General features: G+C 39.7%; 1 protein-coding gene across 4 annotated transcripts in view; it reads left to right on the plus strand.

Moving 5' to 3' along the window:
* The window catches only part of oxr1a (oxidation resistance 1a), a 143,567-nt gene that overhangs the window by 39,593 nt on the left and 78,463 nt on the right, over positions 1-25,511 (plus strand). For all 4 annotated transcript variants that reach the window (XM_086154753.1, XM_086154756.1, XM_086154752.1 and 1 more), the window contains exon 3: positions 19,242-19,438. In XM_086154753.1, coding sequence (XP_086010879.1) covers positions 19,242-19,438 — 197 coding nt within the window. The remainder of the gene's footprint in view (positions 1-19,241; positions 19,439-25,511) is intronic.

Below are 25,511 nucleotides of genomic sequence, written 5' to 3' on the forward strand. Positions count from 1 at the left end.
CACCACGAAGTGTGATTTGTTTAACCAGGTCATGTTGAGGGAGCTGATAAGACTAGTGCCAGCGTATACATTCCCGGGGGGCCTCCATGACAAAGCGAGGCAGACAAAACAATTCCGATTTGAATCGCAGGTGGATAAACAAATTAGAAACACATTCATATCTGCCTCCCTTCTTTGAAGGCAGTGATTTACAAACTATTATGTTTATTCCAGTAGTGATTATGCTTAAAAAAAAACAAACAAATGAAGCCAGTCTTTTTTTGCAATCTATATCCTGAAGCTGATTTCAATACAGCATTGTTCAATGTGTGGCTGCTGTCTCTGAGGAGTCGCATACTTGTGTGACCTGTGTGTGAGAAAGAGGGTGCGTCAGGAGCTGGAGTCAGCACACGTGTTTAGGAAGATTGGAGGAGATTTGTTTTGATTAATGGTGACAGAGCAGTGGTGCAGAATATGCTCTGGGGGAGAGCGAAAGAGTGGGAGAGAAAAATCTGGAGAGAAGTTGTTCCGTCCTACTGTGCTTGACTCTTCAAATATGAAAACCCAGCTGGGACAAGCTGGTAGATCCTTGGTGATGGTGGCATAGGGTGAGGAAGGGATGTGTTGGGCAGAGGGAGAGACACACTGCAAGGGCAAAGCAAAGACAGGCCACAGGGTTGCTGTCTCTTTTTTTTTTTTGCCGAATGTGTGTGCGAGTATGTGAGGTTGATGAAGGACAGAAGTCATGTGCACTTTGGCTGTAGCATGCCACATCAGCACGCTGCCTTGGCAACCAGAAGCAATATGAAGTGGCCAGTGAAGTAAAAAGACGAAGCTCACTGTTTAATTTGTGTCAAGTGAAAGCCAAACATTCTAATGTCTTTTGATGACTTCTGCTAAGCAACAGGCTTTCGAATGATGTCATTTAGGTCAAGACTTTTAGGCAAGGTTCATGATTCAGTATACCTGACTAGCTCAGTATACTTGCTTTGCATTTTATAATTCCATGCCAGTACTACAACCCATCTTGTGTTTGTGGAGTTAGCAGGACATCGATGCTCAACAGGCGGAGACTGTCTTGATAGGTTGCAGCTTCATGTGACTTGCCATTAGTGTTTTATATTTGTATCACCTTCATAGTTGCTGGTTTTTCTGTCACATCTGACGTAAAACCCATGATGCTAATAAATCCTGCCAAGTCTTTTTCTGCCTTTTCTTATTAATCATAATAATAAGTAATATTTTCTTCCTTTTAAATCAGACTTTAGGTGTTGAATGAGCATGGCTGCCTCTGTTGGGTTACAAACATTGGTTTGGCTTCTCCAAAAGGAGACAATGTACTTTATATTTGTTTAAAGAGTGGAGGAAAGGGAAATGAGATCTGTTGTGTCCTGAGACAGCGTATGCTTGTGATTGAATTTCTCAGAAGGCCTGTCTGAAGCGGGCCACGGCTAATATGTTGGTAACATAACACAGTTCGTATACTGGATATCTTAAATTAGTACAGTTGGCTTTGTTTTTTTCAAAGACCTTGGGTATTGTTTGTAGTCAGGAAATCACCTTTTAATAACCAGACCAAAATCAAATTACATCTTAATCAGGTAACAAAACATGACTGTATGCACTGATACATGCTGACATGTTGATCCATCTGGCCAGTTTCTCTATGGTCTTCAGTTCTCTGCAGATTATAAATGACTTATGACAGGCTAAATATAATCCCCATTATATATAGTGACTCGCTAGATGTGTATTATCACAAGAAGTGTTGTGCCACTAACAGATTATATTTAGTGACTATCATCACAGTTTTCACATCAAGTAAAGGTATTTAGTGTTTACCTGAAGCATATCAACCCTGTCTGGCTGCTCATCAATGAGATTTAAGTATTTTTTTAAATGTATTTAATTTATTTATTTGATCATTAACTGAAACAGCCTGGCCCAGCTTAAGAGGCCTGATGCTTGGGTGATACACCAGGGCAGTACACTTAGTGTGATGTCTATACAGACATACATTTGATTACATTTTTGTTTTTTCTCTTGATTTATAAACAGTAATCAAAATTATTTCTAGTTTTAAAATAGAGATTTCAGCTGTATTCTGTTCATCTCATCAGTAATGGCTTTTAGTAACATCTTACACGTGCATTTTGTCAAGGCATATTCTTGTCATTAGATGAGTAAATGCGTTGGCTATGCTAATGAAACCATCATACATACATGCAAAATAATTGTCTTTATTACATGTAGATCAAATGTCAATTTTTGAAAATGGTAGTGTCAAAATACCTAAAGTACATATAACAGAGTAAAGCCTGTATAAAACACATGATTTTTTTTCTCTGGATGTTTTTGCTGCAGAATTCTTTGCATTTTTAATAGGTTTCGCATGCAGATTTTTGCAGATTGCTGTTTGTTTTTTTTTGTAATGGAGTAGTGTTCCATTCAAGTATTGATACTATTGATACTGGTGTGTAGGATTTAAATTGGCTGCTGTTGCTGCTTGCGCTGCAGGTCACTGAATCACATGACCTGACATTCCCAGGATTGTTGCTAACAGCAAAGGGACTGATGGCTGTACTAGCATGCATGGTAAAACTAGTGGAAATTCAGACACTGAGGGGCGAGGAGTCAAAGAGGCATTCAGTTCATCCTCAAATCCACACATGGCTAATTGTGTGGTTTGCAGTCTGATACTAGACTTAAAGGTCACTACATGCATCTTTGCACGGTGACATCCAGACACGAGCAAACTACCCAGAGGTCCTTGTATGAGAGCCCCAAACTGATCAGAATTTTTTTTCTTGACAGCAAACATTTTTTTGCACAGTGGGAAGCTATTTCATCTTCTGTTGGTGCAAAAAACCTGGCTTTCTCACACATGCAGCGATGTGCACTGCATGAGGTGCAAAGTGCTCACAAAAACGACATGCGCAATACTGTCTTCGATTGTATGTGCCTCTTCTGCATTCACGGCATCGGCTGTCATTTGCCTCTGCGGCCATTTTTGCATTTATAAGCCCATGCAGCATGTCTGCTGCTGGAAATGCTTTCCTTTTGACAAGCCCGTAAATGTGTACATATTTGGATCTACAACATAAAAGGGAAATGTCGTCTGGCCAGAACATTGTTAATTTTCTGCTTGGTTTGTGTTTGCAGGTAAGTGATGTGGAAAGCACTTATTGGAAAGAGTGGAGGTTGAGAGTAAGGCCGTTTTCCATCGTTCATTCAGTAAGAGACCTTATGGGCCGTTCCAAGAGTACTACTCTTTGTATGTAGATGCTTTTTCTTCGGAAAAGCCCTGTCCACCATGCTGATAATTGTTCTTTTGATGGACTGACAGCCAGAGTTCATCTTTCAATTGAAAAGCTTTTATTGAGTTGAGAGACAGGCGAGGAGAAGCGGTACAGTAAACATCGACAGAGAAATTGAACATTTCACAGAGGCAGACAAGTAGATTAGCGGGTGTTGTGCTGGATACACATGTCAACAGCTTCCACTCAGACCTTCTAAACACCAACGAATACAGTCTGATACAGTTGAGAGGTCAGCAGACTGTCACATTCAAACAATCAACTTTCTGTCCACAAGGTATTTGTGTATGTTCATACAAGCAGTTCTGCATAATTGTTCTGAATAAAGGACGTAAAATAAAAAGGACCAGCTTTCTCAGTTTCACGAATAAAATTGCAATGCTACAATTTTGGACACTGCTTTGTCCCTAAATTCATGCAGCCGTATACTCATCCGTGTTCCTCTAATGGCAGCTTACCACTAAGGGGATGAACTGGCATTGGCAAAGCTACGGAGAGTTAATAGTTGTCCCATTTGGCTCGAGTGTTTGTAAAGAATATCCTGTGCATTGGACTGCACAGAGGTATTTGGCTCCTGTCTGTCATCTGACCTTGACACAAGAGGTCAGGACCTGGACTCCGATAGGCCCTCATTAAGGAACAGTCATCAATTTCCTTTAGTCTGTGCTTTCACTTTTCAACAAAATCAAGGTCAGACAAGTAAATTGAACACAAGCCAATTAATGGTCAGTTGGAAATTCATTTGCGAGCCAGATATTCCAAGGGACTAGGGATCGATCCGTTGTTTGTCAGACAACCATATTTTTAGCCATGATTTTCTATGTATTTTAGTCCAAGCAAGCTTAGAATTCTGTTTTTCATGGCTCACTAGTTAATGATGACCGCTACATTAGCCCAACTCATTGAGGTCTATCTTCAAGTCAGAATGGTGTGTTTGGAGCATGGTTATTTGAAGTTTACTATGAAATAGAGTTTGACGAATAATGCTAACCAATTACCCGCTACTTAAAGCTCTTGAGAGAGTGCTTGAGTCAGTTCTATCTGGTGAATAGGAAAAGGTTGGAGGACAAAAACTGTGGCATGAAATGTTAAAAACCCATCATCTCACATGGCTGCCACAGGTAGTAAAATGTGTTAATAAAAAAAAAAGAAATAATGCCATATTTTGTAAAAAAAAAATATTTAAATCGAAGAAAATCTATGGAGATGGTCTGTTAAGTTCTAAATATCTTGCCACACCAGCCTGATAACAAAGTAGTGAGTAGTTGTATTGAATAAATTCTGACGATAAGGTTCAGTCTTTGCTCAGTTAGGTGGCAGTCAAGATGGTTATTTGATTTCATTTCTTTAAAGTGCATTCAAATGCAAGACACTTGGGAGGTTTCATCAGATAAACACTGTATTCCTTCACCGCAATGTTCCATTTGTATCCATGTGTTAATAGCCACTGAGTTTTGAGCCATGTTAGACAATTAATATACACATTCACAGTGATGAGGCTTCTTGTCATCTGAATTAGAACAAGAAGGGTCCCATCCATCAACGCTCCTTATCAGCTCTGCCTTCAGGATGTATTGATTGTCTGAAAAATTTCAACACAGATTTACTGTTGCATTGATCCTTCCTGCATTTAAACTAAGTTGTGTCACATTTGTTTCTGGATACGTGACACACTTGCAGGGAAACCTGGTGATGGCCATTTTTATCCCATAAATTCTGTAATGATGAGTCCTTTACCCACTTGACTTTCCTTCTGGTGGACAAGATATGACTGGCTTTTTAATTGCATTTTGAGTCAGCGTTTACAAACTCCCTCAACTGACTTCCTTTTGATCTTGGTGAGTTGGCGTGATGTTTGGATTAATCCTACAGCTCAAAAAGACAACAGAGCTTACCTGTAGGTGCCCATAAAATGTGGCAAAACAAAAATGAAAGGAATTCCAAGGCAAAAACATCTCTTAAAATGTTCCTTAAAATGCTACATGCAATTCCCGTCGACTTCACAAAGGCCCGTTCACTGGTTTTAGAATCAGAGTTAAAACCTCTGCTAATTTTTTTTTTTTTGACTGGATTGCATCACATACTTGGGCCATGAGTCAGCGGGATTTCATGTGAAAATCAGTTAGATGTGACTGACAGCAGCCTCCACAACTGCTGGAAGCTCAGTCTTCATTTTCCCACACCTATCTTGACTGTCACTCTCCATTTATTCTGTCTCCTACCAGTCTGTCTTTTGTCGCATTCAGAAAGACACAGCCACCGACATACCCGCTGTATTACATCTGTTCTCGCTGAAAGGTCAAGTACCTGCCTCTGTCACATTAATCATCTACAGGATTTATGTATAAACACATCAGTTAGATCATGTCTGCATATAGGTCTGGCTTCTTAGACATATCAGATGTAAATATGTTTTGTAGAATTGTGAGGCTGCTGTCTTCATATTAAATTCCTAAGAAACAAAGTTATTTGTTATCAGATTATTAAAACATTAACTATTCGGGTCAGAGGAGGATGCTTCACTTGATTTTGTAGAAGAGCACACTCAAATGTGACAATGGTCAACTCTCAATACTTTTTTTTTTTTTTTTTTTTTAGCTGAAGTCATTTAATATGAAAAAAAAGGGGGGGGGGTTATTTTTAATAGTTTGATTTAAGAATTAATTGCATTCCATCTCTCCTGCTACAGATGTAACAGTGATACTGGATGTATATGTGTGTTGTTGACCCACAAAATATGCACCTAGGACTAGTGTGATTTAGATTACTGGTGCCATTGACACCAGTGGTGACAGATGTTGGTGCCTAAGGCCGGACTGGGCTTGCAACCTCGCAACGAGCAGATGCGCAAGACAGTGAGATCGCTGGCTGACAGAATGCTGAACACACTGTGCTCTCGTGTGAATGTGTTTGGTTGTAACTTGGCACCTTCTCCAGCTCCATCTGCCAAGAGGAGCGAGAATAATTTCGAGTGTGGTGAATGACAGTGTGGCCAAAGCTCTCAGTGGTCATTTGACTAGAAGATTAGATTTCTTATTTTTTTCTTTAGTTTCTCTTTTTTTATCCGGCCTCTGATCAAAGGGAAGCAACAGATCAGAAAACTTAATGTGTAGTGTTTACTCTGCTGCTTGTTCCTGGCACTAGAAAGTTTGTTTTAGCACCATCAATCCAAGTCAATAATTTTAAATTAACGGTTTATTTAGTTGTTAGTGTATAATTACAGATGTTCTCTGGTGTGTATTTGTTTCATACTCTATAATTGTCTGTTAGCTGTTCCAGTCACATGTGCCCCAAGATATGGTGACGACATGATCAGCTGCTGGTTAAGTATATTCAAAATCACTGTGTTCAGTTTCATGTTAAAGGTTGTGATCCTGAGAGCAAGATCAAAATATGGGAAATGAAATATCAATAATACTCACAATTCAATATGTCTTTCCAAATAAAGTTCACCTCCAACAGTGTTTTTAAAATGTGTCATTATCAGTGTCTCGTAAACCAGCACTGATTCCAAAATTTGGGGTCCTCAAACAACCAGCATTATTTTTCAACAGGAGTAATATTGTCACCTTCTAAAATGAATTGCCCAATTCATTTTTTTGACCTTTATTTTAAGCCTAAATCAACAGTCTTATTCAATATGTGGGGCAGTTTTTTGTATTTTCTGAAAAACTAAAGATTGACTTCAGCGTTTTTTTTTTTTTTTTTTTTTTTTCCCCCCCCCTCTCAAGAATGCAATGATCTACAACAAAAGACTGCCTTCAACATAAACATGAAAAATATTTGATGTCTCCATACTGACCAAGTAGCAATTTGCAGCTCACTCTTAAACATTTGTTCATCAACTGCAAGTTGGGCCAAAGTAACATTGAACCATATACATTGACTTCAACCACGAGAACATTGAGTCAACACAGAGCTTGCCTGTTGGCCTTTCAAGGACATAGTGAGGAACTTTGCTGTCCGGCACAGGGTTTTTTTTTCTCCTTTTTTTGTGCTAATTAAAGTGGGCTGTCAATCAAAGGGTTGTGCTTCAACAAATAACCATGGTTTCACAGCAGCCTCTACTCTGGGTCAGATGGGACGTATGCATCCCAGGCAGTCCATTCATCTGTCCTTCTGGACGTTTTAAAAGTCAAACTCATGAATGGCTGTTCCTTTAACCTTTTGGAGTTGGTTCAGTTTTTCTCTTCCAAAAAAAAAAACAATAAATAAGCCATTCATCATTCAAGATGACTGAACCATCTTCCCACACTGATCCTGGAGTTGCTACTCATTAGAATAGTAGTGAAGAGTGCAAATAAATCGAGCATGTCACGGACAAATGATCAATCATCATGCATTCACTTCAAGCCAACTTGCACTGCGGTTTTGCCGAAAACCTGTTTTGAATTTGAGACCATCTGAGACTACTGAAACGAGATAATACATAATTCCAATAAGGCCCAAATAGTTTTGACTACTATTTTTTTGGGAGGACAGTGAAGATAGAGCCTTTGCGTTTAGGCTCCTATAATCACCTTGAAAGTCTGAAAGACTGCTGTCATTTACATTAGTTGTTGTCATAGTAACCAGCAGTAATTAACATTCTCATATTTACATAGTTTTACCTTGCAACACTTACCACTAATTTGACCTTGAATCTCTTGTTGCTAGTTTGCCGGTTTTCTTGTTATGATGTTTCATCCTACTCTTTGGACTGTTTTAGCCCCGCTATGTTTGTTGTCAGGCTTGTAGGATTACTTAATCAAAGAGCACTGAAAAGTTTTTTGTTTTTTTTTTCTAAAAGGCCAAAGTTTCCTGTTAATATTTAGGCAAATACATTTTAACATATCATTTGAAGTTGTGTGAGGTCTCAGATGCAAAACTATGAATTGTATAATTACTTTCTACTGGAGTACTCTTGAGTATTACAATGCAATATAAACCTCCAGTCTGCCCAGCTTATTAATATGTAAAACATTGCATCAGTAACATCAGTAACAGCTCCAACAGCTCAGCTAATCATCTGTCTTTATTTTATAGTAACAGAAATATATTAATGCTTTGTTTAATAATCCGATGGGGTATGAATTTAATGAAAAGCCTGAACAATAGGAACAAAAATAAATTTGCCTTGACGCTTCTTCAAATCCTTTTTGCTAAAAAATAAAACTTACCCACATGCCAGCCCTACCCCTTTTGAATCTTTGCAGTTGTTCTGGAAACTCACTAAAACACTTTACCCCCTATTTCTATGTTACACATTTGTATAACCCCCCCACCGCCACCACCAATTAACATTCAGGGAGGATGATACGGGAGATAAAAGCATGACTTTTAATTTCTATCAGCCTCCCACACTTCCCAGCTGTAATAATTCAACATAATACTCTCTACCCTGCTGAAAACTGCCAATACTCCCAACATATCACTGATTTCTGCAACACCACAAGCCACAGTCACATGATGTGGCGTCCGTTACTTTTGCTGACCAATCCAGTTGCTGGCTGTTGCGGTTGCTCGGCAAATGAGAGGACGAGAGCAGACTAGAGGCTAGCAACGGGGAGGAGAGGGAGGAGGATAGTGGAAGACTGCAGTAACAGTCCCAAGGCCCCAGCGGTTACGCATTGAATCAAATGCTGAAGGCTGTATATGATTGTCGCCAAGATGGGGACAATGAGAGAGAGTGTGTTTTTCCTCTGTATGTGTCTCTATTAAGCTGTGTGAGTGATGCACAGAGACCCGAAAGTGAGAGAGGAAAACAAGCCCCAGAGTTAAAGCCAGTAACATAATGAAGGTTTTTTTTTTTTTTTTTTTTTTTTTTTCTTCTTCCCTCCCTCTTTTGCCTTTTCCCTCCCCGCCTTGTGTCAGTAGAGATAATTCCTCTGTTAGTCAAGTGAAAGGCTGTGGCTTAGGGGCGTTTCTGTGTGATATTGATACATTTTACAAAGTGAGTAACGACCTTCCCCCATCAGCTTTGCTTATGAACCTTACTGTTGATTTATAGAGCGGATTTTCATCAAAATGGAGCCGTTTAACACTGTTGGCAGATGCTGCTTAGTGATGAAGAAATCATTAGATGTTGTTCAAGGGCTGGTTGGCTGGTGAAACCTTGTGTGCGCTTGTGCCTTCATCATTATTTATGTTATTTCATTTTTTATTATTTTATGATTGTGTGCTGTCTGCAACATTGTTTTTTTCCCCTCAACAATACTAAAGCTTGATAAGGCTGACAATCAACAATGCTGATTATTTATTTACTTTTACAAGACAAAAAAGGCAATCTTCCCACACATCTGTGTGTGTGCGTGTGCACGCCTGTCCATCGTATTGACGGTTTTCTATCAAATGGAGGTCATATGATTGTGATAAATGATGTGTAGGATGTCTCATCAGAGTGGTATCCAAACGCCAGTACTTACTAACAGGGGACAGAGCTCAAAAAAGTAATGTCATAAGAGCTCTGAAATCTGGAGATACTTCACCAAAACCCAAAGCTTACAATGGCAGGATGAAAAACGAAGCTCAGACCAAGACCTGCATTTTGTTCAGAAATCCTGATGGGAGTCTTGTGTTTTGAGGGATCACCTTCACAAAGGGATGTCAGGACATGGATTTTACAGAAAATTGTTCCAATGTTGGAAATCTCAGAAAAAGGTGTGAATGCACCAGAACCCACCTCTAATTGTCGAACGTTAGAGAATAATTTTTGAAAACATAAAACTGTGAGAGCCTCAGACCTCTACACTGCTGGACGCTTAGAATAGGAAAAAAAAAAATCAAAATCCATATTCATTACATTTTATCTTGGAAATTTAGACAGGTATCAACAACGGCTCTCATTGGAGGAAGGGTATATGGTAGGATTGTTATTGTATTATATCTGTACAACATCAGGTCACATAATTTGGCTGTGGTTAAGATGTTGGCTAGCACAAAAAAAAAGGGTCAGCTTACCTTTTTTCAAATGAAACCACCAGTTTAGAGGGGCAATCTCTTTTAATTGCTTGAGAGATTGGTTTCCAATCTACCTTAAGGTCACGGAACAGTTTTACTACAACACTTCCTGCCTTGTCTCGGTGGTAGGGCTCTTTATTACTGTGTAACAAGTTTTCCCTCCCGTCTTCCCTCAAACGATCTCTCTCTCTCACACACACACAGCCATGTTTCATCTTTTTACCCCTATCCACCCAGCCTGCAGAATGTGGCCTCTGTCTGCCTTTGCCTCAGGGAAATAAAAAAGCTAAAGTAACTATGGAGAGCCTCAAAGAAAAAATGGGCAGGGGAAGCATTTGCTGAACAGGAGACGTGTAATGAATTAAAAATCACATTTAGCGCGATCGCTAGTTGAAGGAAAATGGACTATGAACACCCACTCTGCATGAAAAAGGTGCATGTCAGTCTTCAGTAATAGGCATAATGTGTTACGTAAGTAATAAAGGAGATAGGCGGTGTTTTTACTTTGTTTTGTTCCAATCCAACTGGAGCTTTGCTCTTTACAGATATGTTCATAGTCAGCACACACACTTGCTGAATTCATCTTCTTCAAAAATGCTTGAATTAATGTTCCATTTCTTTTATAAATTCATCCATATAACTTCTGATCACTCCCCAGTTTATCCAGCTTCCAGCGTGTTGTCGCCTTCAGCACGTCAAACTTTTGTTATGAAGGCAACTAAATTTTAAAGCCTCATTGGTCAAAACTGCCACGCGACCTCTTGACACAAAATGGCTTCTGTGGCATTTAGCAAGGGCAGATGAGTGTAATGCGGCATAGAGCTCCATACATCATTATGCCGAGGTGTCCGACAGCAGAAGAGAGAACAGCGAGGTCCAGGCATATTTCATTAGGCTTCCGGATACAACAGAAGGTCTGATTATCATGCATGACCACAGGTTGTTGTTGTTGTTGCTCTCTTTCTCTCCCTGTGTCAGTATCAGGATCACGGCTTTGACGGTGACTTACTCATCCTTATTAGGCTTAAGCTTGGGTCCACAGTGGTCCAATTGTTGTGTTATGAGTGCCTGCCTCGTAGACCGCGGGAATCAAAATCCCTGCAATCCATTTCAAATAGCAATTTGATACAAGTCTGATGAATTATGTGAAGGCACAGGGAGTTGATTAGCAAATACTCTGGATGTTGTTGCCTCTGGAGTAGCAACATTTCCTAATGTTAAGTTCTTCTAATTAGGTAAAACTGTCACTGAAACAAATAATTTTACAATTTAATGATGCTGATTGATTGGCATCTGTGCTCCTACTTCAATTCCATCTACGTATATATGTTTTTGCAAATTTCTGCTCTGAAAAGCTCAAATTACATCCCCAACATTGTGCTGATGAAGAAATAACTGAACATTTTCAATGACATTGTGAACCAAAGCAAAATTGATCTGTAGAAAAGTGTTTTAGGGCTAGTGTCTGCACGCCGCTTGTCTATTTACTGATGCGTTGCTCCCCGCGGGTAAAATTTCAGTATTTTTCTCCATTGATTACTGCTGCGTCTTTCATTTATGCCCTCATTTTACCTCTATCCTGATTTTCATACTGATAATCACAAGCTAGGTTATGTTACCTGAAAATAGCAATATATTCAATTTGGAGTTTCATGCAAGGTCAACTCAAGTTACATAATGTGGAATCACATGCAGAGCTCTGAGGAGGAATGGAACAGCATCCTCATCATTAAGTCAGTGTACAATCGAAATGTTGTTGGAACTATTGAACCTAAAGATTTTGCAACATCTAGCTTTAAACCTGCAGGTGGTAAAACCCAAACAATTGGCAAATGTTCCACAGGAGTGCATCTGCATTACCAAGTTTTATGTTGGACTTCAGGCACTTACATACAGCCCGTTAATAGTGTAGCTCATTGTCTAATTACATTGACTCCGAGATGGAATAGGGGGATGGAATGCTGTCGCAATGCTGAATTGAGGTCTGTATAAAACACAAGCCAGAAGACTGGAACAGCATGCAGTGGGTGCAGATGTTCTTGTTAATGGGATTATTTTTATCCAGGTATCGTGGAATCACCATGTGGAAGCGATTGTATTCATTTTTCATGCATACCTCCAAATAGCGTGCAACAGACCCATAAAAATGTGAGGTTCTGGGATACAAATCATCAATCTGTATTTTCTCACCTAAGTACCACATTACCACTTTCTCCTATAAATTGTTGCCCCCCCAATCTTTCAAAGGTACCTAATCAGCATTCAGACTATTGGGAATCAGAGGCATCATTACCGTCAGATGGGTAATTTTGCTTCCGGCATTAATTATGACGTCAACACCGCCTTCCTCTCTGGGCTTTTTATAGCACACAACCCAATCTACTGCCATATGTAAACACCATTCCCCTGTAAAAATGTGTTATGATGCTGCTGCAAGGCATGGAAAGTGAATGGATGGGTTGCTAAAAGAAGGAATAGAAGGCGATGCATACACCCCCCTGAATTTTTTATTTTTTTGGTCTAATCCCTCTCAGAAGAGGAATGATAAGTGTATTTTGACTTGGCCTCAAATTTCCTGTTGTTGATGCATCCCTTGCCAGATCACGTGGATCTCCGTAGAGTCGGGTTATCCTGCCAGTTTGGCAGGCTGCCAATGGACCGCAGCCTCCCAGCCCAGGTCAAATCACAACTGCAACACAGAAAACAAACAAAATAATTAAAAATAAGCCTCTCTGTCTGTAACTTTGTGAAAACATTTGCTTATTGATGAGACTCTGTCGGAGCCGGTGCCTTTTGTTGTCAAGTGTCTCTTGTTCCTCTCTGCTGTTGAGCTCAATGCCTGCAGGGGAGATTGGCGCAAGCATAGCTCATGACGATGTGCATTTATCCTGTAAGAATTAAAGAGGGGGGGGAAAAAGGACAAAAGAACCTACATTAAATCAATGATGTCCCACTTCCTTGTTGGTGTAAGAGGAAAAGCCCCTTTTGCTGCAAATCCCCATTGGGACTATTTCTTATAATTCACAATTTCACCATTTTATGAATTAGATGTATTAGGTTGGCACTGACCCAGAGAATGGGATAGAGTTTTCAGCTCTTTTAAACAATGTGGGCCTTGGCTGTGCTAAGAGATAGATGCTGTCTGCAAAAAAAGACTGCCCATTACATCAATATGAACGCTACCATCTGTCATGACCCTCTCTAACCTCCCACATGCCTCCTCTGTCGTTCTCACACTCAGATGAAGATATGAAGGAGGTGCCTCGACACCCAAATACAAAGTCCCATGAGATATGTGCGAGGCGGCATAGTTCTGGTGCCGGCTTACATTTGAATCACATACACATACTAAATAATTCAGAGTTTAATCATTTTGCTTAGTTTGACATCTGATATCCAATCACAGTTAATGACTCTTTTGGTTTCCAATTGCGTGGCATAATGGGTTGTATCTTTTAATAAAGAATGCCTGGTTCATTGTGGATATCAAGATTACTAAAGACCCGCTGGTGATATACGAGAAGACTGAGTGAGTGGTAAAACTTTCATTTCAGGGGTCTAGAGCTCTCGAATCTGCTCATTTGTTGCTCCATTAGCAGCAATGAAACTAAACCTGCTGAAGCAAACAGCATTACAGGCCTCAGAGTTTGAGTAGCTGAACTTTGATTTAGCATACTACATACTACTAAAATGCACACAAGGTTACCCCCACTCAGTTGGGAAGCAGCTGAAACTGCCTAATATGGTCTGAGAGTAAAAAAAGAGCCAAAACGTATGGCACACTGTACAATTTGTTTTACATTGTAAGTAGTAAAAACCTGGACAAATTTTGATTTTAATCCGTTCTCTGTCCACGGGGTCCCACACAGGGGATTCATGAGCTGGACATTATAAGCAAAGTACAAGGCTTTGGTCTTTGGGAACTGCTGACCTGACTATTCACTGAGGGACATTAAAACAATGTAAACAATAATCGAGAAAAATCAGGGATTACTAGACAGAATCTGGTCTTTCTGAGAAATTAAAAGAAAGGGCTGTGCTCAGTTATTAGATCTCTAGGTTGCAAGTCAACAAATCATGAAAATCAGTGTTTGCTAAAATAAAAAATAAGAACTTGCCATTTGTTTGAATGGGCTACACTCTCAGCAACTAGAAATCAGTTCATTGAAATTTTGTTGACATGAAAGTAAACTATACTCAACCATACTTTGTTTAATATAACATGACTGTCTTCATACGGTATTATTTCATCTAAATGTGAGCTACAAAAAGGCCGGGGTTTAATTGATTTGGGGGAAAAAAAAAGATTGATTTGCAGGTTGATGGATGATCACCCATTGGGGCCTACAAGATACAACCCTAATTTCAAAAATGGCCATGTAGCAAATGAAGGTTAGCGTTCTCTGCTGCCAAGCATCAACTATAAATCTCGCTAAAAAGGAAATCTCTGAGTTTACAAAGCTAACTTGGCTTATCAGCTCTGAACAACTACAGGAAGTCAGGGATTTCAAATGATCCTACAAAGGGCAATGAATCTCAGGTTTAAATTAATCCTCGCCAAAGCCAGGAAACACAGCCGCGTAAAATACTGCCGTTCAGGGATACTTTTCAAACAACCTTTCCTCATTTTTACCATGTTTAAAATGTTTGCACACAGGGGCCTTTGCTGTCTCCCTGAGAGCGGCTTGATATGTGGCTTTGGAATAAAATTGCCTTTATCTTGAGCGTAGTTTATGAAATTTGAGCAAGTATAGGTCCTTGCTCCATCTCTTCTATTATTCAGTCTTTAAAGATTAAATCTTTGTAATTATGGAATAAATTTTCATATACTGTATGATGAAGCTTTGTACACATTAAGAACACAGGGTCAGTTTTTGTTATTCTAAACACTGACAGGTAAGAAAAATCCATTTGCATGTTGCTTTCTATTGGCACCCAAGTTTCTCCATTGTAATCTACCACCAGACATCGAGGGACACATTACTGAATCCATCACATTTGAAGCTGCTATTTGTTATTTCAAAATTATTTACACTTCGCCAATGATCCCAAATGTTGATGCACATCTAAGCCAGGGGGTGTGCCTAGAGCAGCGTTTTCTGAGATTTAACAGTGTGGAAATGCATCGCTCAGTGTACACACCTGGCATTGTTCGAGAGGAGCGCCGCTGGTTTTCAAACATCAAAGTGCGTTTGCTGAACAAAACGTTTTGGGGCTCAGGAGGGATCTGCGCAGAGTTCGATAGATGTCCTGATGAGGCGATGTGATGTCTACGCCAGATTTTGTCAAAAAGGAATGCGTTGAATTCAAAAGATGATTTGTTCCATTTCTGCTGCATCACTTTGAGTCTGTCTCTATCTTTATCTGTCAGTGTCTTACTGTTAGAGAGCAAAGCTGACAGTCTGGTTTTGAGGACTTATCTTGCAAGACTGGCAGTAGGAAGCGTGTTACTCTGGTTAGAATTAATTTGTGAAGAACTGAGCACGGGCGAAAAGATTGGAAGCAATAACTAAGCAAAGATCCGCTTAGAAGATGATAGATGATACGGGATGTCTTTTCCTATTAATAATTTTCTTTTACTCTTTGACAAGTCTACAGTTTCCTTGCGGAGTCCCTCAGACGAGCCTTTTTTGAGATACACCCGAAAAGTTATTGTTTATTTGAGTGACCATGAATGAACCGCAGGCATGCATTTTATTCAAGGATAGAGCATCTTTGTCTTTGATCACTGAAATATTGCAAGCCTTTTATTTTAATATTGCTGATTATTGCTTACATTTAAAAAAAAACTCAAAAATCCTATCTCAAAATATTAGAATATCATGAAAAGTCATTTTTGTTTTTTCAATTGCATTACAGAAGATAAAGAACTTTATCATAATATTCTAATTTTCTGAGACAGTCCTGTATATTGTGTTCAGAATAAAAGCAAACCTTTAAAATTTCTGCAAAATTATTTGGTACAATTAATGTAAACAACCCATAAATTTTCAGCTTTCACCTTTGGCCAAGAGGAGGGTGAGGGACCTCCTTCGTCTCCTTTCGGCTTTTCCCTTCAGGGTTTGCCACAGCGAAACAGCCCTCTCTATCTAACCTATTCTCTTCATTCTGTAGAAAAAAAACCTAAATAACCTGAAATAATCGTAAAGCTGCTCTGTTGGTGAAGAAAAAATAGATACATTTGACACAATGTGTTTCCAGATTCGTAATGTTATCAGGATGCCATTAAAATAATGAGTGGCATAAATGTGAGTTACAGTGAGAGGCAGTGGAGAAGATGTGAGATGTACACGGCTGGATGAGTTTCACAGCCCACAAACTGTGCAAATCACTTAGAAGTGATTTAATACATCCTATTTGTTTCTTTTTAAAGTTTGCCCACAAGAAGACAAACACGGGGGGAGTCTGTGTTAACATGTCTCTCAGATAAATTACACACACACACTGTTTTGATAGTAGTCGGCCCTGTAGCTCCTTGAAACAGAAGCAGGGCCTTCTGCCCTACTGATGAGACCGTAATTAGTTCAAACTCCTAAGGGAGTGGAGATAAACTTCACACAGCTTGGCAACCCCCCCACCCCCCCATTGCCTCTTTCTCTTATTTTCTCTTTCTATCTCTTCAGCCAATAACAGGGTCTCCTCTTCTCTCTTCTCCATCATCCTCATTATAGTGCGCTGTCCAAACAAAGTGGCACCCAAACATCCCCATTAGTACTATTTGGCTATATCAAGGTAACTTTGTTTTTGTTACACCTAGATCTTGAAAGAAGAGAAAGGTAATAGAAAATAGCCAAAATAAACCACTTTTTTAGCACTTTTTAAAATGTTAATTGACTCGGGAGCAGCACTTTGATGCTCCTATGTATTTACAGCTCACGCTTCCCTTGACAATTTGAGGGAACCTACATTTGGAGATAGAAAGCATTTTTAAGCAGATTATGCTCAGTTTTCATTAAGCAGTGAGACACTTTGTCATGTGCGTCATTTTGGTTCATCAAGGGTTGAGCACTTGGGTGAAATGGCTAGAAAGATTCTGTATGCTTCAGCAGTTTTGCTGGAATGATTTAAACAGTGTGACTGCTGGGAATCTTGAATTGCTGTTTCAGGACTCTCTTTTTTTTTTTTTTTATTCAAGGCTATTGATAGATATTGTTTCTTGAAACATTTTTATAGTTTTTAACTCCAGTTTTCCCAGGTCTGCTTTGTTAAGTTTTTGCCATGGTGTGACTTTTTCTGAATCTACGTGGGTGTAAAAGACATCTATAAACCTGCTGCTGAGTATTGCGAGATTAACTGATTAGCCCAGTGAACTCTATAAACCATGCAAAGGCAAACCCAAGATCTTGTTATCCTTTTAATAGGCTTTGAGCCATTGTCGTAGGCAGATTTGATCTGACCTAGCTCAGCTGGACAGCAACTTGTTATACATTTTACATAAGCAGTCAGGTTCTATTTGCCTGCACGCAATAACTGTAATTCTGGAGGGTATTGGATTGTTATTTTCTTTTTTTTTCTTCGTTGTGGCTCCATGAACAGCATGCATCCTTACGTTGGGTCTGTGTAGCGTGCCATTCCCTCAGTCTGGTGAATAAGAAAATTTTTTTAAAAAGTGTGGTGCTCCTCACTCCTTTAGCAATTCCTACAGGTTTTATCATAGTTTTTGTAAATTAACTGTGAATGTGAATATTCATGACATGTTTGCCCATTACCCACAAAACTTACTGTTTTCTCATTCATTTTTTTATGATGCACACAGTGTCAAACTTTTAAGCTTGGCCATTTTATGAGTAAGGACCATTGAGGACATAGCTGCAGAGGCTGAAATAAGCTATCTTGTTAAACTCTGCACCGCTCAACAGATACAAGCCAACAGAGGTAATTGGTATTTTCATTCTCCAAGCAAAAGCTTTAATTCAGACCATAATCCAGTCAAGAATGGTTGATTAGGTTTTATTTCATGTGTTTTTTTCTTTTTGGTTTTAGAAAATTTGTGCATACATGATATGTCCACTAGATTGCACCTTCACTTTGGCAGTTGAATCAACCACTGATATCATAAAAACCGCTCATTATCATTATTCAAAACTGAAAACTACCCAATCATTCTCTGTAAATGCATTTGGTCTTGCTAAAATTCACCAATTGTTGCTGTGTGCATAAAAAAAATATATATATATGTATGTATGTTACACAGAGTTCTGAGATGCGAGTGAAAAACTAAGTACCTTTTTTCCATCCCTTTTATTGTAAATAAAATAAGTAAATAAAACCATTACTTTTCTACATGCTGTCATTGGTGATATTTTTTCATTTAACCCGAAAGACTTGTGTCCTTATAGCTCCACAGAGCTGCCTGCCAGAGAGCTGCGAAGCCCCCCTCTCCAAAAAAAAAGCATTTGCAAAATCCAACCCCACATTAATACCCATGTGACAAATTTTTATGTGCGAGCATTTTCCAAGCAAATTATTATTTTGATTAATTATCAGTTTGCCTTTGCGTGTTTTCTCTGTGCCTTCACATCTGGCTGTTCGTCAAGAGTAATTTGCCTTTAGATAAGCTAGACTTTTTTACATTTAAGTACTGCATTTTTAAGATCTTGCCAATTCTACATTACTTCCAACATGATCTTTATTCTCTAATTTTTATTGTTCCGCATCTTGTATCCAGCTGTCTTCCTTTTTCGCTGTTGAGGAGGCTCTGACCAGGGCAAACCGTGGGAGGCTAATAAATTCTTCCTTAACAAGGGTGTGATTAGTCTATTGATTCTTTCGCCCAACTTCTTCCTTACCGCAAAAACTTGTCTTGTGTGATTATATTTTGTGACAGAACACATTGACTTCGCCAACCCCTGCTGCAAATATGCTTTGATCAGCCTGACCGAACAGTCATGCAACATTTCCCACTTCACTGTGTACTCACAAAAGCCTTTGCTCCTACAATAGATTCAGACAGTGTTGCTGTTTAACATGGTTTGTTTTTAATTCATGCTTCACTTGTCCCAACAGACTAAAGAAGAAGTCTCAATCGGTGGACATTGCCAATCAAGGTTTCTCCCCGACTCTGGTGCCGGCCGCGCCCCTCAACAAGACCACGCCACCTGTTGCCAAGACAACTACGGTCCTCGCAGTGCAGGAAAACAACACTACCAACGCACAGCGCCGCAGCCCCCGTTGTGGTGAACTGAAGAGAGGATACACCATAGGTGGGTGACCTCTCTACCCTCTTTGTGCATTAATGCATTTACTTTGAAACATTTTATACTTGTAGAATTTAATTTCCAACATGGCTCAGAGATTGAAAACACAAAACCTTGCCTCCTATTTTCATGTCTGTGCTTTAGGTTAATTTGTTATCCACTGAAGTGCTAGTCATATCACATACAGGCATCCACAGACTCATGCTGGAATCATATGTTGATTATCACTCACTCACTGTCCACAATTTTGTTTTTCAAGCAAAACTACAGAATCTTAGTTTATATGAAGAATTACCACTGAACATTTTTGGGGAAGGCTCATTTTGCTGTTTATGTGCTTCTGCAATTTGAAGTTTCCCCACCCTTTCCTAATAGAGTTGAATTTTTTTACCCCTGAACACTTAATCATGTTCAGTCCATCGCTGGTCTCTGCTGTTTGTCATCTTTAAATTCATTTCCTGCCTACATATTAATTGCGCAAGCTGTATTACCCCAACAGCGGACAGTTGGTGTCGTCGAAGGATAGGTCACCGTTGTGAGGGAGGTGTTTATCATGCTGCTGACTTTTCAAGGAAGTACACAATGCATTTGAACAAAACTTAATTCCAAACTCATCAGCAAGATGGATGTCTGTTCCATGGGTTTGATTCAGTTACTGGGCTGCTCAGGTCAAGGTTATGGCACCAGACTTCTGCAATAAGGACACGCTAGATAGTGCTAGATACTCCATTCACCAAAGGTCATTTTTAATATTTTTCCAGTGCCACGCAGCAGGCTGTCCTAAGCTGTGAGTGAACAGTGTTGTGGGTAGACAGATGGACCCAAGATCAGAGGATAGGAGGCTGGCGGGATGCAGAAAAACAGATGTTTGCTTGCTTGCAATGAACAGGAAAAGATGGAAGTCAGAAGTAGGGCCAAGGGTGCAAAGGTGACAAAACCAGTAAACTGCCCAAGGGAACAAACCAAATGATCAAGATTCAGAGAAAAACTCAGTCTAAGGCTCAAGAGTCCATTCCGGTCCTGGGGTGAGATACAGCAGTGGGCAGGGAGCTGATTTGTTGAGCACATTAAGGAAACAAAAGCACAACTCCTGTTAAGTATATTGAGAGCTTACAGCAAATAATGAGCCACTAAGGAACCTGGCTTTAAGATGCATCCTGGTATGTTTTCTCGGTGACCACCGAGACCGACAGCCAGTTGAGCTACATTTTCTTTTCTTACAAAAGGGCATTGCATGATTTATATTCATACATTTCAAATAAACATATGCAGCATGGGGTAAGCCAGGGAGATGCAACCACTTTTAGTATGCCAGCTAAAATTAAAAAAAAAAAAAACCTATAAAACAACTGAGCTGTGCCTTGATAACTGACTACATGGAGTTGTGTCAGATGCACTTTTGCCACAGCAATTGATACCATATTTCTGTTCAGTGCAGAAATATGTCTCGATGAACTGAAAAAGCCCCTTCAGATGAGAGTTGAATTATAAGAACCTTCATAAAACGATACCAGCACACTTCTGTTAATGCTGCAGAACTATTGCTGAATGCAGAACTATTGCTGAATTTTCCTGAATGATTATTTTGTTGGGGGAATAGATCATATAGGTATTCATATTTAGAATAAGAACTTTACCTTTGCGATGATATCGTAGCAGTTAGCGGGTATGACCTTGTAAATGCAGACGTTAAATGATTACGTAACGACACATAAATCCCGTCTGTGCTGTAATTGTAGTGTGTAAAAAGTGAAACTTGTTAAACTTTTTTAATATTGGTATGTTGAGACAGAGTGTGGTTATAATGGAGTATGACATTTAAATACCTCTGTCTCTAACTCATTATCCTTCAGAACATTGACTGATTGGCACAAGCGCTTTTTCATATCTGTTGGTCTGTCTGCATTGATTAAGCCAGTTTCAGACACATTCATTCCTGACAAAACTTATAATAGTCATGTACCTACAAAGCTAGTTAGTTTTAACAGCTTGGGATTTATCCTTGTAGTTGTTCTGTTGTACTGTTAACAATTGCATCACACATCTGCAACTGGAAATCAACAACACTGTCAAAGAGCCTCAGCAAAAATTCAAACACTATCTTTTAAGTCTTTTTTTTTCTTTATTTTCTTTTGTTTCACAGTTTTATATTTCAGTACTTGTAACAAAAATAATTCTTTTAGGGGTTGTCATTCAAGGTAGATAATGAAAATGTTCACAAGTATATACCACAGAAACATTGTAAAGCTACAAAGATGCCAAGCTACAGTTTAACTATGGTATGAAACTTTTGTCCGAGGTTTGAGATTTTAATGCCTTGTCCGAAATTCTCACCTGCCGGCTGCTGAAGGTTTTCTCCCACAGGGAGGTGAAAAAATTCTGGTTAAAGTGGTCACTGTGTCTAGGTGTTTTATTTCAGACCACAGCAAAAATCTGCAAGAGCTATTTGATGGAAGGCTGCTTTAAAACGGGTGTTAATTCAGGTTCTGAGTGCTGCAGGTTTCCACTCTTGTTAGCGTGATTATTCAAGGGACAGCTCAACAACAAGTCTGAAACTCTCACCAAAAACATCTAGATTGAAGAAATAGCACCCAAATGCTACAGAAATGGTTTTATAGAACCTTTGGGGTGGACTGTCCCTTTTCAATAAACCCTGAAACACTGTTGACAAAGAGAAATCTAAGCAGAAATCAGTCTACTTATTCTACATAAAAGCAAAATCTTGAAATAGCTAATATCCACCAATAATGAAACATTTAAAAGCCTTCACTGAAGAATAGACTATTCATGCAAAAAAAACTAATTATTCACAGTTAAATAGTTTTGTCTGGCATACTTATTCGTTAAAATGAGTGATTAATTTAGATTAAATCCAATTAAGTGCAATTATAGTTGTCTTATACCTTTTTAGTTCTCACAGAGAGCTACAATACCAATTAGAGACTTTTAACATTGATCTATACGTAAACACAGACTAAAGCTTGTACATCTTGGTAGTTTTTCTACCGCCGAACAAAAGCTAAATGTGGTATGAAAGTATATCTTTGTGGCATGAAGCACGCCTGGCCAGTTCATATTCAACCTTCAGCTTGTTTTTTTTTACATTTTATTCTCTTGCAGCCCCTTTTTAATTGGATTTTTCTTAGACATCTCTCAGCAGACAACCTGCTATTAGTAATGTTAGTGAGTGCAGCAGGTTCTCACTATATTCTGCTGAAGAGAGCAGTATAGGATTTGACCTGCTGTGCCACAACAGATTGTAGGTCACAATGGACTGAATCAAGAGGAGAACATAGAGGTGTGTCATTCTGCTCTTGTTTCTTCTCATGCTGGATAAGCTTTACAGAGTTGTCAAGTATTGACTTTGCTCCCAAGGCCACTGCATTGACAGAAGAAGGGATTGATCTGCTGCCATCTGCATCAGTTCAAGTCAACAATAATCAATGAAATGAAATTGTCGGAAGTCAGGCAGTGGGCTGACTGTTGATATTTCAGCCTGCTCTCATCATTCATTATCCGCATAATGGCATCTGCAGGCACCCTTTAAATGACCAGAGTCAAAAGTCAGCCAGTGAACCATTAAATGAAATGTGTGTGTGACTTACTATACTTTAATGGTTTTTAACTACAACGTAACAAGTTGCACAAGTCTCTACAGTTTTGTTCATATAATGCATATAATCATTTGACCTGGCTTGCCATCAATTAACCTAAATTCATACAGAGTGCTTTACCATAAGACCATAGAAATACTACATCCGTCGTAGCTGTTTCGTGTACTTGTCGAGTGGCTCTGCGTTTTTAATTTTATTTCAGATGCGATCCAGCAAGATGGGTCCGGTAGTGATTTCCCACACACTCAGCCCAAGGCAGTTTCTACTGGGCTCATCATGCTAATTTATTCTAATGGGATCGTAATAATGTGTCAGGCAGCTTGCTGTGCTGTCTACCACACCTCAGACAGACCTGTCACAAGAGGCACATTGTACATTCCCCACTGCCGTTGTAATAACCCAACCAATAAGTCTCCTGCTGGGTTGACACAGCAGAAGCGCAGGACTCACTCTTCAATAAAAAGGAGCAATTGATATAGTCTCTGTTGGCCAGAGTGGCCTGGAGTTTTGTTTTGTTTGTTTTTTTCTCTCCCCACCGTCATCACGTTGTCCTTGAACTCGGAACGGGGCAATGCGTTCACTTGCCCTGACAAGTATCAGTCAGTCAGGATGGCAAAGATTTAGGCAGGGAGAGCAGAATGAGAAGAAAAGAGTGTGAAGTTAAGTCTTCAATGAATATACTCACATCGGATGGGTTAAACAGCTCCTCAAGAAAGGACAATAGAGGAAAGGAGCAGAAGCGAAAGGCGTTCAAATTGCGGGACAGGGAAGGAAAAAGAGAGGAAATCTCCCAGATGCCTGCAGTGTTGCTTCCTGAGAGGATATGACACTTGACAACAGCTTCTCCCCAGACTCCCAGCTTTTCGGTCTGACAGTCTCCAAGTCCCAATGCCACGTCTGACATTTACATCATTATACCCAGCCTGTAGCCTCCACTCCGGAGCTCAATGAGCTCCACTCTGTAATAGAACACCAATGAACCGAATGTCTCCCTAAGCTGTGGACTCATTAAGTCTGACTTTTATTGTTGCTGCATACGTCGAGTGCATTTAAAGAAGGTTTCATCACACTGTCCTTATTGGATACATACTCTCATGTTTAGTCTCTGTAGGCTGACTCATGCTCTCTCTGCCTATATACAGTGCACGCGGGTCTGATTGTACGGTGTAAAGTTAACTATGGGTGTAGTTTATGAGCAGCTTAGGTAAGCATTTGATACATACAGGCATATAGTAGTCATGCCAATGTCTCCCCCCGCGGGAGTCGCTGTATAGGAGCTACACGGGGGACTGCACAGTATATCGGAAGATAATGGCCACCCCGCATACACGCCTCCCCTCCCCATTCTGTTCGAAGTCCCTTGTATATGCCAAGTCCCCCCCACCCTTACTTCCCTCATCTTGCCACTCACTACCTTGTTATCCTCTAATGTATTTCCAGTGTCTCTGACCATAGGGTGCAGGCAGAATGGTGAGGTGTCTCAAGGACAGATGGACAAGACAGACACATCACTCAGAAGGGAGGCAGCCTTGAGGAGAGGCATTTTATCACATATTCCTGACTGATTTTAGCGCGGGTGAAATCGCAAGGGTCCCACTAAAATAGCAGGGTGCGGCAGACTGTCGATTCAAAACATGACTTTGTTTTTTTTTTTTTTTGTAAAATATGACTTGAAATTTATTTATAAAGATATTTGGCCTCGATGAGGGGGGAAAAACACCCTTTCAGTTGTCTGTTATTTGTTCACAAGAGGGCACAGACAGTTTGCTATTTTTGCTCATCTGAACTTGTCTTAACCCAAATGTTCACTGGTCTGCATGTAAAGATTTTATCCTGAATTTACATGGTAAAAAAAAAAACAAGATTTTTGTATTTGTATATCAAACCAGCTATTAGACTGACTGGGGAGATCAGGTGGCTGATTTTTACTCAAATCACAGCACATACAGCTTTACACAGTAAAGTGTTTTTGGATCTTGTTCAAATAATCAGCAAATATTTAGCAAAATATCTAAATTAAAGAAATGTCTGATTATGAAAACACCCATTGATAACCATGTATGCACTATGTGAAATGTTTGGTCTTATCATGGAAAGACCAAATATGTTGTTCTCTCACGCCCTATCACCAAATGTCACATGCGTGCATGTTAGAAAGACACAGCATGAGCAGATACAAGCACCGAGGTGCCCGTTTTTTAAATGCAAACTATCCGCTCGGCCAGAACAGCCTTATATCTACAGTACCTGATGGTGGAAATGCTAATAGACCGCACATGGCGGCGTACCCTGACACCCCGGGAGTGGTGGTGCCACTACAGCCATGTGACTGATTACTCCCCTGTTAGTTATTCATTGAATTTTCACTGCGGGGTCGAAGAGGTGAGGAATCTGTGCTAGGGGAGCAATACACTAACCTGCTGCAAGCCACTATCAAGCCTTCCTTGATATGCAGTTTTCACGAA

The sequence above is a fragment of the Fistularia commersonii genome, chromosome 11 (assembly GCF_037954325.1).
Source record: "Fistularia commersonii isolate RoL2024-O1a breed Wild chromosome 11, RoL_Fcom_v1.0, whole genome shotgun sequence".
NCBI lineage: Eukaryota > Metazoa > Chordata > Actinopteri > Syngnathiformes > Fistulariidae > Fistularia > Fistularia commersonii.